Source organism: Branchiostoma floridae, chromosome 17 (genome assembly GCF_000003815.2).
Source record: "Branchiostoma floridae strain S238N-H82 chromosome 17, Bfl_VNyyK, whole genome shotgun sequence".
NCBI lineage: Eukaryota > Metazoa > Chordata > Leptocardii > Amphioxiformes > Branchiostomatidae > Branchiostoma > Branchiostoma floridae.
In genome coordinates this window covers 11,872,657-11,885,547 of record NC_049995.1, presented here as the reverse complement: position 1 = coordinate 11,885,547, position 12,891 = coordinate 11,872,657, and the positions used below count along the sequence as shown (strand labels likewise).

The window sequence follows — 12,891 nt, the reverse complement described above, 5'->3', positions numbered from 1 at the left end:
AGTAATTATTACCTTTCAAATGTGTAGGAATATATTTCCTAATCGTTAGTTTTCTTATCAACCAGATATTAACGTTTTATTTATTTATTTCTAAACACCCCTATCTCATAATGGAATCATTTGGCATGACCCTTTAACCTAAAGAAACACAACATGTGGCAGACTCGGGATGTTTCTTCTTCTTCCTCTTCTCTCTCTCTATCTATAACTCTTATGACGCAATAAGTAATCTTTAGACGCCTCTACTTTTAGGTTACTTTATGGTAAATTATCATTACTGGTAGAAAGTTTTCTGCTTTCTGAAGACTCTCTTAGATACAACACCAATCCATATCATATGCTCTTTAGTCTTTACTTAACCCATATCTCTGCTGCATGCTGGATAGATAGAGTGATATATGGTAATGTTTGGGACCATAGTAGCTGTAGCAACATCTGCACGGAGTATACAATGTATTTGCTGATGTCCCTGTCAATTTTACGAATCAATGAGAGACAACAAAAGTACACAAAAGCTTGATATCTTGTCAACTTTATTTCCAACCTATAGTAAATCAACAGCAAAATTTATAAATGTTATATAGGACCATAACTACAAAATGAAGTATTCTTCTGTTATGTAAAGACGTTTAGAAGAAGATAGCATTTCTGTGCTGCAGAATAGTCACATTGGTCAAGTGAATCTTTCATCATACATGTATGTCATGATACCTCCTGTGCACTTCTGTGTCCACCATAACGCAGGGTTCTAGCCCGCACCAGTCCTTCCATCCTTTGATGCTAAGGACTGACAAAAATGTTGCCCATCCTGTCGTCTGTGACGGACAAAATCAGTATGTAAAAATATTAATTGAAACAAGCTGGGTCTACCAGCAAAATTTGCCCCTCAAAATAGAAGAAATTGCATTTCAGAGGGTCTAGATTTCAAAATGTTTCTGGGAGAGCATGTTCCAGAAACACCTAGGATCGTTGCACCTTCAACAGGATTTCAAAATAAAATCCAGGGGACGGGCAAAAATTTCAGGCTGGCTAGAACACTGCTGGGCTGTACGGTATTCTTCCTGACATATTTTCTCACATGTCTGGATAGGTCAGAACTACCTGGCCCCATCTTCTTAAAGCTTCTCTTCTGCCTGTTCTCTTCTTGGACTTCACCCTCTGTTCTAACTCGGCCACACTTTCAGCGCTCCTGTACTAGCACTCTCCACACATAGGGTTTCTCTACTGCATGTTTCACCATCATGTGTCGGTCCACTTGAACTTGAAAGATTAGAGGTCACAAACCTGATACACGTGTGTGAGACTGTGAGTATGTGTCAAACCATACTAGTAGACTACTGCCTAACGCTTCAGTAGCCTTTACTAGTACTCTCGTGGGTTTGAACTTGACCCAAACAACAGCATACATGGGTCTAGTGAACGATAGACGAGCAACCACTATGTAAAAACTTCTCTAAGCCCTTTTATCACATAGTAGTAGTCAATCAGACCCAGGTGTTAGAGAGACTCCACTTAAGTCCACACACTACACCGGATAGATGGCTGTCAATGATTTACTAAGGCTTTAGTGCTCCTGTACAAGCACTCTCCACACATAGGGTTTCTCAACTGTGTGTTTCACCATCATGTGTCTGTCAACTTGAACCTTCCGTGCAGCGGAATAGTCGCACTGATCGCATTTGAAGGGTTTCTCACCTGTATGTTTTCTCTTATGTAGGGATAAGTTTGAACTTTTTGCAGTCCTGTATCCACATTCCTCGCAAATGTAGGGTTTCTCTCCCGTGTGTTTTATCATAATGTGTTCATCTAAGTTGCCTTTCTGTGCAGCAGAGTAGTCACACAGGTCACATTTGTAAGGTTTCTCACCGGTATGTGTTCTCATATGTCGGGATAAGGCATACCTAGCAGCTGTCCTATACCCACACTCTCCACACATGTAGGGCTTCTCACCGGTGTGTTTTGTCATCACATGTTTGTCTAGTTGGCCCTTCTGTGCAGCAGAATAGTCACACTGGTCACATTTGTAGGGTTTCTCACCTAAATGTATTTTGATGTGCCGAGATAGGTGGGACTTAACAGCTGTACTATAGTCACACTCCCCACATATGTAGGGTTTCACATCAGTGTGCTTTTCCATGATGTGGTGGTCTACGTGAAAGTTCTGCGCAGCAAAATTGTCGCTCTGGTCACACTTGTAGGGTTTCTCCTTTGTCTGCATTGTCGTATATTGGGAATGGCCAGTCATTCCATATTCACATTCCCCATACATGTAGGTTTTATTATCAGTGTGCGTTCTCTGGTGTCGGGATAGGTGGTACTTCTCCGCCGCCCTGTATCCGCACTCACCACACACGTAGGGTCTGTCTCCGGTGTGCGTTCTCTGGTGTCGAGATAATGTTGCGCTATGAGCAGTTCTGAATCCGCACTCCCCGCACATGTAGGGTTTCTTGCCTGTGTGTGTTCTCATGTGCCTAGACATGTGACTCCTTATAGCCGACCGGTAACCACATTTCCAGCAAATAAAAGTTTTTCTTGCCACATGGCTGCCATCCTGCTCTGTACATGTATGACTCTGCACAGTTGCCTGTGGCATGACTTGTTCATCTGAACAGGTACAGTTCTCACCGCAAACTTTGTAGTTTGGTACACCCTGCTGCCGTCCCGTGTCTGTTGTCTGCTCCCCCATGTTCATTTCCACCTGTTCAGTATGGACCTGCAAATGTAGATGTGATGAGACTCCCTCCTCAGGCTGGGTACAGTTTACCCTGCACGTTTCCTTGCTTAGAACGTCCTGCTGCCGTCTCATGTCCGCTGTCTGCTCTCCTTTGTTGTAGGTCACTTTTTCAGGATAATAGGTTGGTAGGTAGCAGGTTTCGCCATACATTTCTTGGTCCTCACTGTATGTTTCCTGGAATAGCTTGTCCTGTTGTCTGTCTTGTTGCAACCCCGTGTCTTCTGTCTCCTCCTCTTTCATGTGTATTTGGTTTCCAGTTTGTTCTGTGCAGTGCTCTTTAACGAGATGCCCACATGTTAAGTCATCCATCCCTAGAATTGAGGAAAGAAAATATTAAAAATTGATCTATATGCAGGTGGAGAGTAGTTCACCCCCTTTCAAAGCAGAAAAGTGGTCAAATTTTACACTTACACACACACATACCGTTCCTACCCTTGGCGAACCCAAAGCTCCAACTGTCCCCTCCCTTAACATAACAGTGGGGGGTAGCCAAACAGCTCTCCTGTCTTAACCCCAGCAAGGCCACAGGACCAGACGGATTACCACCTCGCCTCCTGAAGACCATAGCCGAACAAATTGCGCCAATATTACAGGTCATATTCTCCCAGTCAATATCCACGGGAGATGTTCCTGAAGATTGGAGAACAGCTAACATCGCTCCAATCTTCAAAAAGGGGGACAGAACCTTGCCATCAAACTATAGGCCGGTGTCTCTGACATCGGTCTGTGGTAAAGTGCTCGAACACATCGTGCACAGCCACATGATGAAACATCTAGACGCTCATGGCATTCTGTCCCCTGCGCAACACGGCTTCAGGAAGGGTCTGTCCTGCGAGAGCCAGCTGGTGCTTACCCTCCAAGACCTGGCCAAGAACATGGACCAGAACAAACAGGTCGATGCCGCGGTGCTTGACTTTAGCAAAGCATTTGATACTGTGCCACACGAACGTCTGCTGAGCAAGCTCGAGCACTATGGTATTTCTGGCCTCCTTCAGTCTTGGCTTAGGGCCTTCCTTACGGAGAGAACCCAGAGGGTTGTCTTTGACGGTGGAACATCTAAAGCTGTCAAGGTCACCTCTGGAGTTCCGCAGGGTACTGTGTTAGGCCCTCTGCTATTCCTGCTCTACATTAATGACCTACCCGATTCCGTAGACTCACATGTTCGACTGTTTGCTGACGATTGCTTGATGTATCGAACTATCAGCAAGCCTTCTGACGCACAAGGGCTGCAGTCTGACCTCGATGCGCTAACAGAATGGCAAAATCGTTGGCTCATGTCGTTCAACCCCTCTAAATGTCACATCCTCCATATCACCCGTAAAAAGCACCCCATCATAACTCAGTACTCCCTCTGTGGAGAAGCCCTTACCGGTGTTAAGTCCCACCCCTATCTTGGAGTACAACTGTCCGACGATTTGCGGTGGGACACCCATATCAACCACGCCACTAGCAAAGCTGGTAAGGTCCTAGGAGTCATTCGGCGCAACTTGACCCATTGTCCATCTAGGGTCAAGGCCACTTGTTACAAAGCGCTGGTACGGCCTCACTTGGAATATAGTGCCATCGTCTGGGACCCGTACACCAACAAAGGGATACAGGCGGTGGAGGCCGTCCAGCGCAGGGCAGCCCGAGTGACCCTAAATGACTACCGGCAGACTAGCAGCATGACACAAATGCTTTCAGACCTGCAGTGGCGCCCTCTCTCCGAAAGGAGGAGGAACGCCCGCCTCACCTTTTTCTATAAAGTAGTCAACAATAATATTAACATAGACGCCAGCAATATTCTGAAGCCTGCCCAAGGGCGCACCCGGGGTAGTCACGACTTCAAATATCAACACATATTTGCACGCACCGATATCTACAAACATTCTTTTTTCCCACGCACAATTCCCGAGTGGAATGCCCTGCCTGGCACGGTTGTAAGCGCTCCCAACGTTGAGCACTTCCGTGCCAGGCAGGCGGCCTGCCCGCCCTAACCCGGGAGCCTCAGCTCCCCCCCTACTTTTGCCCCTCGCGGGGTCATTTGGGGGTAACTTATGCAGATGCAGACACACACACACCTTTACTGGAAAGAGGGGACAGATGTGACAATGGATAGTGATTAACATCTGTAAGTGTAAGACTAAGAAGAGACTACTCAACTTGTGTTGTCTATTTCTTAACAGGTTGTTTTGACTTCTTTATTTTTGGAAGCAGAGGGAGACGAAAAGCCCCACTTTTTTCTACAATTTGTGGTTCTGTATCTCCGGTACTGAAAGCATTGTACTATTTTCGTACCGGTACTGTTACTATTTTCAACACTTGTCATTTGCTAACGGTAAATTTATCAGCCTTTTGTACTTTACAAATGGCCACGCTTTCCCAAGCGACCACTATAAACAGGTTTGCTTATACATTTGTATTTTGTCAGAGCTCCCGCCAATTATGAACTACAAATCAATTAACAACAACAACAAAATAGCATTTGTTTAATAATTTCCGTGCAAAGTAAACGGCACCCCCCTCCCCATCGAAATATCAGGCGACCCATAACAAAGTTCGAAGACTTCTAATTCTAGTTCACTGATGAACAAGCTCAAACCAGCTAGCGTTAAAGACAACCAAGGGTCTCACTCGTAGGTTTATGGCAGCTAGCGATCCCAACGACTTCGTAGTTCTGTAAAATTCCTGTCAGATCAGAGAAGAATGGAGACGAATTGCAGCGTCACCTAAATGGCAGATAGGTCAGCTCACCAGCGGGTCATAGGTGAGAGGTCACAAACCTGATACCCGTCGTGTGAGTATGTGTCAAACCTTAGATTACCGCATAGCGCTTTAATAGCCTTTATTCTCGAGGGCTTGAGCTCAATGACCCAAAGGCGTACTTGGCCCCAGTGAATGATAGACTTTGTAGTCACTTCTCCAACCCCTTTTATCACATACAACAACAGAGATTAGATATTAGTACACCAGTACACCGGGCTACCTATCCATGATGATTTGCTGCGGATCAGGACTTCATTCTGGACAAGTAGTGTAACTGAATTGTTGAAAGGTCTCCCTTTTCCAACAGGAGATGTCGTCAAAAATTAATTAGCATACTATTAGAGAGTGGACTAAAGTACTGAAGACAGAAGAGTGGGAGCAAATACGGAATTTGGAAGCTTTATTCAACCCACTAGCTACCTAGTACGAATAGAAATAACTCCTATGAAACTACCTTTCATGGAGGTAACATTAGACTGCAATATATGCAAAACGTTTTCTGTAACTGTATCGGTTGTGCTTCTGAAATTCAATTTACAAATATAGAATGGATATCACATCGTCTTCTGACCCGAATGATCAAGTTACGGACGAGAATCGCCAAAGAAAAAAACACGTGTGGCCTTGCATGTAACACTTTGTATAGTTTATTTACAACCAATAGTATAAACATGGAGAAAAAATACAAGGCAATCTTATAATCACCAGTCAACCTCCTCACATGCTAATTACACCATGGATATAAGGGCAGTTATGTGACATTTGACTCTTAAGTAACGTGACTATCGTTCAGAGCTGAAGAAAAACAGTAAATGCTTTCTGAAACTTTCCTATCATCGTCATCATCATCAAAAACTATTTCTGCTCAGTACATTGTCCATGAAATATTATGTAGGATGACATTAAAAAGACAAAATACTGCATTAGTATATACATGTAGTTTCATCATGAACATGTTCTTTTGTAGAAATCAGTGTACTAGTCTAAGATGTCACACATCATATCACATACATTTTCGAGCAACTAAATTGGGTATGAATCTTACATGTATAGTGATCATTGCAGTTACTTGTAAAACATTATTGCTTACTGCTATTTTCTTACAGGACTTTAAACACCTTGTTGCTAAAACTATTCCATCACTGCATTTCCTAACAAACATTTTAGCCTTTGTCACACTGAAGTAGCCATTTTGCTACGTAATCTGTATTGGCTATGGAGTTAGTCATCAGAGAGAAGCATAATCAGTGTGTCTGACCATATGTTGTTGTAAGTCATGTTTTTGCACTGCAGAATAGTCCCACCAATCACATTTCAAGGTTTTTGCTGGCATGCTTTTTCCCATGTCGTATTAAGGCGTGGCGATAGGCTGTTCTGTATCCACACTCTCCACACATGTAGGGTTTCTCACCGGTGTGCTTTAGCTTATGTCGGGTCAAGGCAGCGCTTACGGCTGTCCTGTACCCACACTCATCACAAACAAAAGGCATCTCACCCCTGTGTTTGGTCATGACATGTCTTTTAAGTTGACCTTTCTCTGAAGCGGAATAGTCGCACTGGTTGCATTTATAGGGTCTCTCGCCGGTGTGTTTTCTCATATGATTCAAAAAGGTTGTTCTGTTATCCGTCCAGTATCCACATTCATTGCACTCAAAGGGTTTCTCACCCTTGTGTTTTACTCTGACATGTGTTTTCAGACTTGTTGATTGTGCAGCAGAAAAGTCACACTGGTCACATTTGTAGGGTTTCTCACCGGTGTGTGTTCTCATGTGTGAGGATAGGCTTGAACTTTCTCTGGCCCTGTATCCGCACTCGTTGCACAAGTAGGGTTTCTCACCGGTGTGTTTTCTCTTATGTTTGGTTAAAGATGCCTGGCTAGCTGTCCTGAATCCACATTCCTCGCACAAGTAGGGTTTCTCACCAGTGTGTGTTCTCTTATGTTGGGTTAAGGCAGCGCTAAAAACTGTTTTGTATGGGCACTCGTCACACATGTAGGGTCTCTCACCGGTGTGTTTTACCATGACGTGTTTCACTAATTGGCCTTTCTCAATAGCGGTATAGTCACACTGGTCACATTTGTAGGGTCTCTCACCGGTGTGCTTTCTCATATGATTGGATAGCGTGGTCTTATTAGTTGTCCCGTATCCGCATTCGTTGCAGACAAATGGTTTCTCACCGTAGTGTTTTACCCTGACATGATTTTTAAGGCATGGTAGCTGCGCAGCAGAATAGTCGCACTGGTCACATTTGTAGGGTTTCTCTCCAGTATGAGTTCTCTTGTGTATTGACAAGTATGAACTTTCTCTGGCCCTGTATCCACATTCATCGCACAAATAGGGTTTCTCACCGGTGTGTTTTCTCTGATGACGGGTGAAGGAAGACCTGTGAGCTGTCCTGTATCCGCAATCCCCACACAAGTAGGGTTTCTCTCCAGTGTGTGTTCTCTTATGTTGGGTTAGCTCATAGCTAAAATCTGTCCCATATCCACACACCTCACACACGAAGGGCTTCACAGCTTTGTGTTTTCTCAAGACGTGTCTGTGCAATTGTCTTTTATGTGCAGCAGAATAGTCACACTGGTCGCATTTGTATGGTTTTAGACCTGTATGTGTTTTCATGTGCCGAGATAGGTCGAACCTAAAAGCTGTACTATATCCGCATTCCCCACACGTGTAGGGTTTCTCATTGGTGTGATTTCTCCTGACATGCCGATCTCGATTATGTCTCCATGGTGTAGAGTACTCACACTGGTCACATTTGAAAGGCCCCTTTTCACTTTTACATGTTGGCACATCATCTTCGTCATTTACGGTACTCTTTACACCACACGTTTTGTCATTTAGAGAGTCCTTCTTGTCCTCCTGTTGCTGCGCCATGTCTGTTGTCTGCTCTGCCATGTTGTCAATCCCCACCTGTCCTATACTGGCCTTAACATGTAGATGTGATGAGACGCCCTCCTCAGGCTGGGTACAGTTTACCCCGCCCGTTTCCTCGACTAAAACATCCTGCTGCCGTCCTGTATCTGTTGTCTGCTCCCCACTGTTGTTAGTGTCATTTGTAGGATAGCAAGATGGTAGGTTTACATCATGCATTTCCTGGTCTTCGCTGTATGGTTCCTGGAAAAGACCGTCCTCTTGTCCATGTTGTTGCCATCCTGTGTCTTCTGTCTCCTCTTCGTTGATGTCTGCCTTGATTGCAGTATGTTCCAGAAGAAGCTGTTTATTGGGAGGTAAGACTTCTTTGTCATTAAATATGGTACAGTTTACACCAAATGTTTGGTCATTTGGATCATCCTTTTCTTCCTCCTGTTGCTGCACCAAGTCTGTTGTCTGCTCCCCTATGTTATCCAGCCCCACCTGTCCTGTACAGACCTGTACATGTAGATGTGGCGAGACTGCCTCCTCAGGCTGGGTACAGTTTACCCCGCACGTTGCCTCACTTAGATTGTCCTGCTGCCGTCCCGTGTTTGTTGTCTGCTCCCCCATGTCTTCCATTTCAGTACGGACCTGTACATGAAGATGTGAAGAGACTCCCTCCTCAGGCTGGGTACAGTTTATGCCGCTCGTTGCCTCACTTAGAATGTCCTGCTGCCGTCCTGTGTTTGTTGTCTGCTCCCCCATGTCGTCCATTTCAGTCAGTGATAAGACTCCCTCCTCAGGCTGGGTACAGTTTCTCCCACACATCTCCTGCTGCAGTTCTGTGTCAGCTGTCTGTTCCCCACTGTTGTTGGTCTCCTTCCAACTGTAGTAAGCTGGTAGGTTCATATCATACGTTTCATGGTCCTCACTGTACATTTCCTGAAATACATGTAGTTCGTCCTCTTGTCCAACTTGTTGCCATCCTGTGTCTTCTGTCTCCTCTTCTTGGTTGTCTGCCTTGTTTGCAGATTGTTCAGTACAAGGCCATTTAACAGTAGGCCCACTGGATGACTTGTCAATCCCTAAAAAAGAGTGAAAAAAATAATTGCAAATAAGATTTATAGTTTCACCATGAACATATTCTTCTGTGTAAATTGTTGCACTGGTTTAAAGTGTCACACATTGGATCACAATTAAATTGCATAAAAATTTTCTATTTATCAAATGTCATATGTAGTTATGTTTGTTTGTAAAACATAATTTTTCCTAAAGCTTTTTTCTTATACATACTTATAGGCCTTTAATTTTTTAAAATTTATACATCCTGTTGCTCAAACCATTTCATCAATCTACTTCCTTACACATATTTTGATAATTATGTCTAACTATATGTTGGTGTAGATCATGTTTTTACACAACAGAATAGTCAAAACAAAAACATTTGAGAGGTTTCTCACCGGTGTGTTTTCTTTTATGTCGGGTTAAGGCACACTTATGAGCTGTCCTGAATCCACACTCTCCACACATGTAGGGTTTCTCGCCAGTGTGTGTCATCTTGTGTCGGGTTAGGGAAGTACTAGCGGCTGTCTTGTACCCGCACTCCTCACAAACGAAAGGCATCTTACCAGTATGTTTCGTCATATGCCGGTTGAATTGACCTTTTTCTGAAGCGGCATAGTCACACTGGTCACATTTGTACGGCCTCTCGCCAGTGTGCTTTCTCAGATGAGTCAAAAAGTTTGTCCGGTTATCTGTCCAGTATTCACATTCGTTGCACATGAAGGGTTTTTCCCCGTTGTGTTTAACTCTGACATGTTTTTTTAGGAGCGAAGATTGTGCTGCAGAAAAGTCGCACTGGTCACATTTGTAGGGTTTCTCACCGGTGTGTGTTCTCATGTGTGAGGATAGGCTCGAACTTTCTCTGGCCCTATATCCGCACTCGCTGCACAAGAAGGGTTTCTCACCGGTGTGTTTTCTCTTATGCCGGGTTAAGGTAGACTTATGAGCTGTCCTGTAGCCACATTCCTCACACAAGTAGGGTTTCTCACCAGTGTGCATTCTCTTATGTTCAGTAAAAGAACCACTATAGGCTGTCCTGTATCCACACTCGTCACAAACGAAAGGCATCACACCAGTGTGTTTGGTCATATGCTTGTTGAACTGACCCTTCCCTGAAGCAGAATAGTCACACTGGTCGCATTTGTATGGTCTCTCACCGGTATGTGTTCTCATATGATTTGTCAGCGTTGCCTTATCAGCAGTCCAGTAGTCGCATTCGTTGCAGACAAAGGGCTTCTCACCATTGTGTTTTACTCTGACATGTTTTATCAGATGTGATGCCTGTGTAGCAGCAAAATCACACTGGTCACATTTGTAGGGTTTCTCTCCAGTATGAGTTCTCTTGTGTATAGACAGGGCTGAACTTTCTCTGGTCCTGTACCCGCATTCGTCACACAAGAAGGGTTTCTCACCGGTGTGTTTTCTCTTATGACGGGTGAAGGAAGAGCTGTGAGCTGTCCTGTACCCACACTCGCCACACAAGTACGCCTTCTCTTCTGTGTGTGTTCTCTTATGTTCGGATAAGGTTTCCTTGTCAGCTGTCTTGAATTCACACAACTTACACGCGTAGGGCTTCACATCTTTGTGTTTCCTCAAGACGTGTCTGCGCAATAGTCGTTTCTGCGCTGCAGAAAAGCTACACTGGTCGCATTTGTGCGCTTTCTCGGGAATCTCACGTGTGTGTCTTTTCATGTGCCGCGTTAGGTGTGATTTAGCAACTGTTCTGTATCCACACTCCCCACACATGTAGGGTTTCTCACCGGTGTGCTTTCTCATCACGTGTAAGTCTACATAACTTTGCCTTGGTGAAGAGTAATCACACCACTCACATTTGTATGGCCCCTTCTCCCTTTTAAAATTTGTTTTACTCTCTGGCAAGAATTCTTGCTCATTTACAGGGCTGTTTACACTGCCTGTTTTGTCATTTTGAACGACCTCCTTTTTGTCCTGCTGTTGTGCAGTTTCTTTTGCCTGTTCCCCTTGCAGTGCCGTGTCTGCAGCCTGCTCCCCCCTATGTTTTCTCAAAACGTGTCTGCGCAATAGTCGTTTCTGCGCAGCAGAAAAGTGACACTTGTCACATTTGTATGGTTTCTCAGGAATGTCACGTGTGTGTCTTTTCATGTGCCGGGTTAGGTGTGATTTAGCAACTGTTCTGTATCCACACTCCCCACACATGTAGGGTTTCTCACCAGTGTGCTTTCTCATCACGTGTAAGTCTAGATAACTTTTTCTTGGTGAAGAGTAATCACACCAGTCACATTTGTAAGGCCCCTTCTCTCTGTTAAAAGTTGTTTTACTCTCTGGCAAGAATTCTTGCTCATTTCCAGTACTGTTTAAATCGCATGTTTTGTCATTTTGGACATCCTTCTTTTTGTCCTGCTGCCATGCCGAGTCTGTCGTCTGCTCCTTCACATTGTCCATCCCCACCTGTCCTGCACTAGCCTGTATATGTAGATGTGACGAGACTCCCTCCTCAGGCTGGGTACAGTTTACACTGAGCATTTCCTGCTGTCTCTCTACACCTGTTGTTGTCTGTTTCCCACTGTTGTAAGTCTCCTTCTTAGGATAAGATGTTTCCTGGTCCTCACTGTATGTTTCTTGAACGTCTTCTTGTCCATCTTGTTGCCATCCTGTGTGTTCTGTCTCCTCTTCTTGGATGTCTTTTTGTTTCCCTGTTTGTTCCATACAAAGCTTTTTAATGGGAGGCTCACCAAATAATTCTTCCATCTCTGGAATGGAGGAAAGATTAGATAAGAAATGGAAAGATCAATTAGGACATGCAAACTTGTGTCTCCTATGATGAAACGGTCAAGTGAGAAATGAAAAAAAAGGTCAAACTAGAATCCATATTCAAACATTGTGTAAAAAAATGAGCTAATGTTCTAAACTAAAGCACCTTATCTGCTGGGGAAACCTCCTGGGTGGGAGGAGGTGGGTCTCTAATTCTTACCATGCATGTTTATATTATTCTCGATAATTCTAAGACTTAAGTGTAAATTTTAGGCCCATAAACTACAAAATATTTTGTTTGAATATGTAGTGTAAACATCTACCCACCAAACATATGACTTATGTGATGTTTAACCTGGTAATGCGTTTAACGAATTTCGTGTACGCGTGTACAGGTCTCTCGCATACACTGCCCCCCTCCCCATATACTGATCACAAACACTCTAGTACTTATTACCGCCAAAGAAGTTCCAACCTTGAAGCGTTACCCACAGTCCAAGGTCTCACCTATGGGTTTATGATGGTCAGCTCTGCTTCTAAAACAACGTTTTGATCACGCCAATTCGGTTTAAAAGGATCCCAAAACCAAAAGGACGCTCACAAAAATGCCAAACGGGACAATCGAGGGTAAAGGTTAAAGTTCGATAACCTGGTACTACACTTTACCGCTTACACTTTAGTGTAGGTCAAACCACCAGCCGACGTCTGACGATTATTGCTTGTTTCGTCAGAGAGAAAGGCATGTAAATTGGTTGTCTAGTGCTC

The 12,891-nt window shown here is 44.1% G+C and overlaps 2 protein-coding genes across 2 annotated transcripts; both read right to left on the bottom strand.

Annotated features, from left to right (window-relative positions):
* Positions 1 to 725: 725 nt before the first annotated feature.
* LOC118405132 (zinc finger protein OZF-like) lies at positions 726 to 5,451 on the bottom strand. The gene is made up of 2 exons (XM_035804547.1): positions 5,348 to 5,451; positions 726 to 3,045 (listed from the first exon to the last, which is right to left on the bottom strand). The coding sequence occupies exon 2, from the start codon at positions 3,041 to 3,043 to the stop codon at positions 1,565 to 1,567; it is 1,479 nt and encodes a 492-aa protein (XP_035660440.1). The 5' UTR covers positions 3,044 to 3,045; positions 5,348 to 5,451; the 3' UTR covers positions 726 to 1,564.
* Positions 5,452 to 6,110: 659 nt separating this feature from the next.
* LOC118404648 lies at positions 6,111 to 12,756 on the bottom strand. Its single transcript, XM_035803888.1, has 3 exons — positions 12,584 to 12,756; positions 9,795 to 12,125; positions 6,111 to 9,419 (listed from the first exon to the last, which is right to left on the bottom strand). Exons 2-3 carry the CDS (start codon positions 12,121 to 12,123, stop codon positions 6,787 to 6,789), a joined length of 4,962 nt encoding a protein of 1,653 aa, XP_035659781.1. The 5' UTR covers positions 12,124 to 12,125; positions 12,584 to 12,756; the 3' UTR covers positions 6,111 to 6,786.
* Between the last annotated feature and the right edge of the window lie 135 nt (positions 12,757 to 12,891).

Coding starts and splice junctions, on each gene's coding strand:
- LOC118405132 (XM_035804547.1), bottom strand. CDS start 3,043: ATGGATGACTTAACATGTGGGCATCTCGTTAAAGAGCACTGCACAGAA.
- LOC118404648 (XM_035803888.1), bottom strand. CDS start 12,123: ATGGAAGAATTATTTGGTGAGCCTCCCATTAAAAAGCTTTGTATGGAA. Junction 9,420..9,794: donor ACATAAAAGAAAACACACCG/GTGAGAAACCTC, acceptor ACTCTTTTTTAG/GGATTGACAAGTCATCCAGT.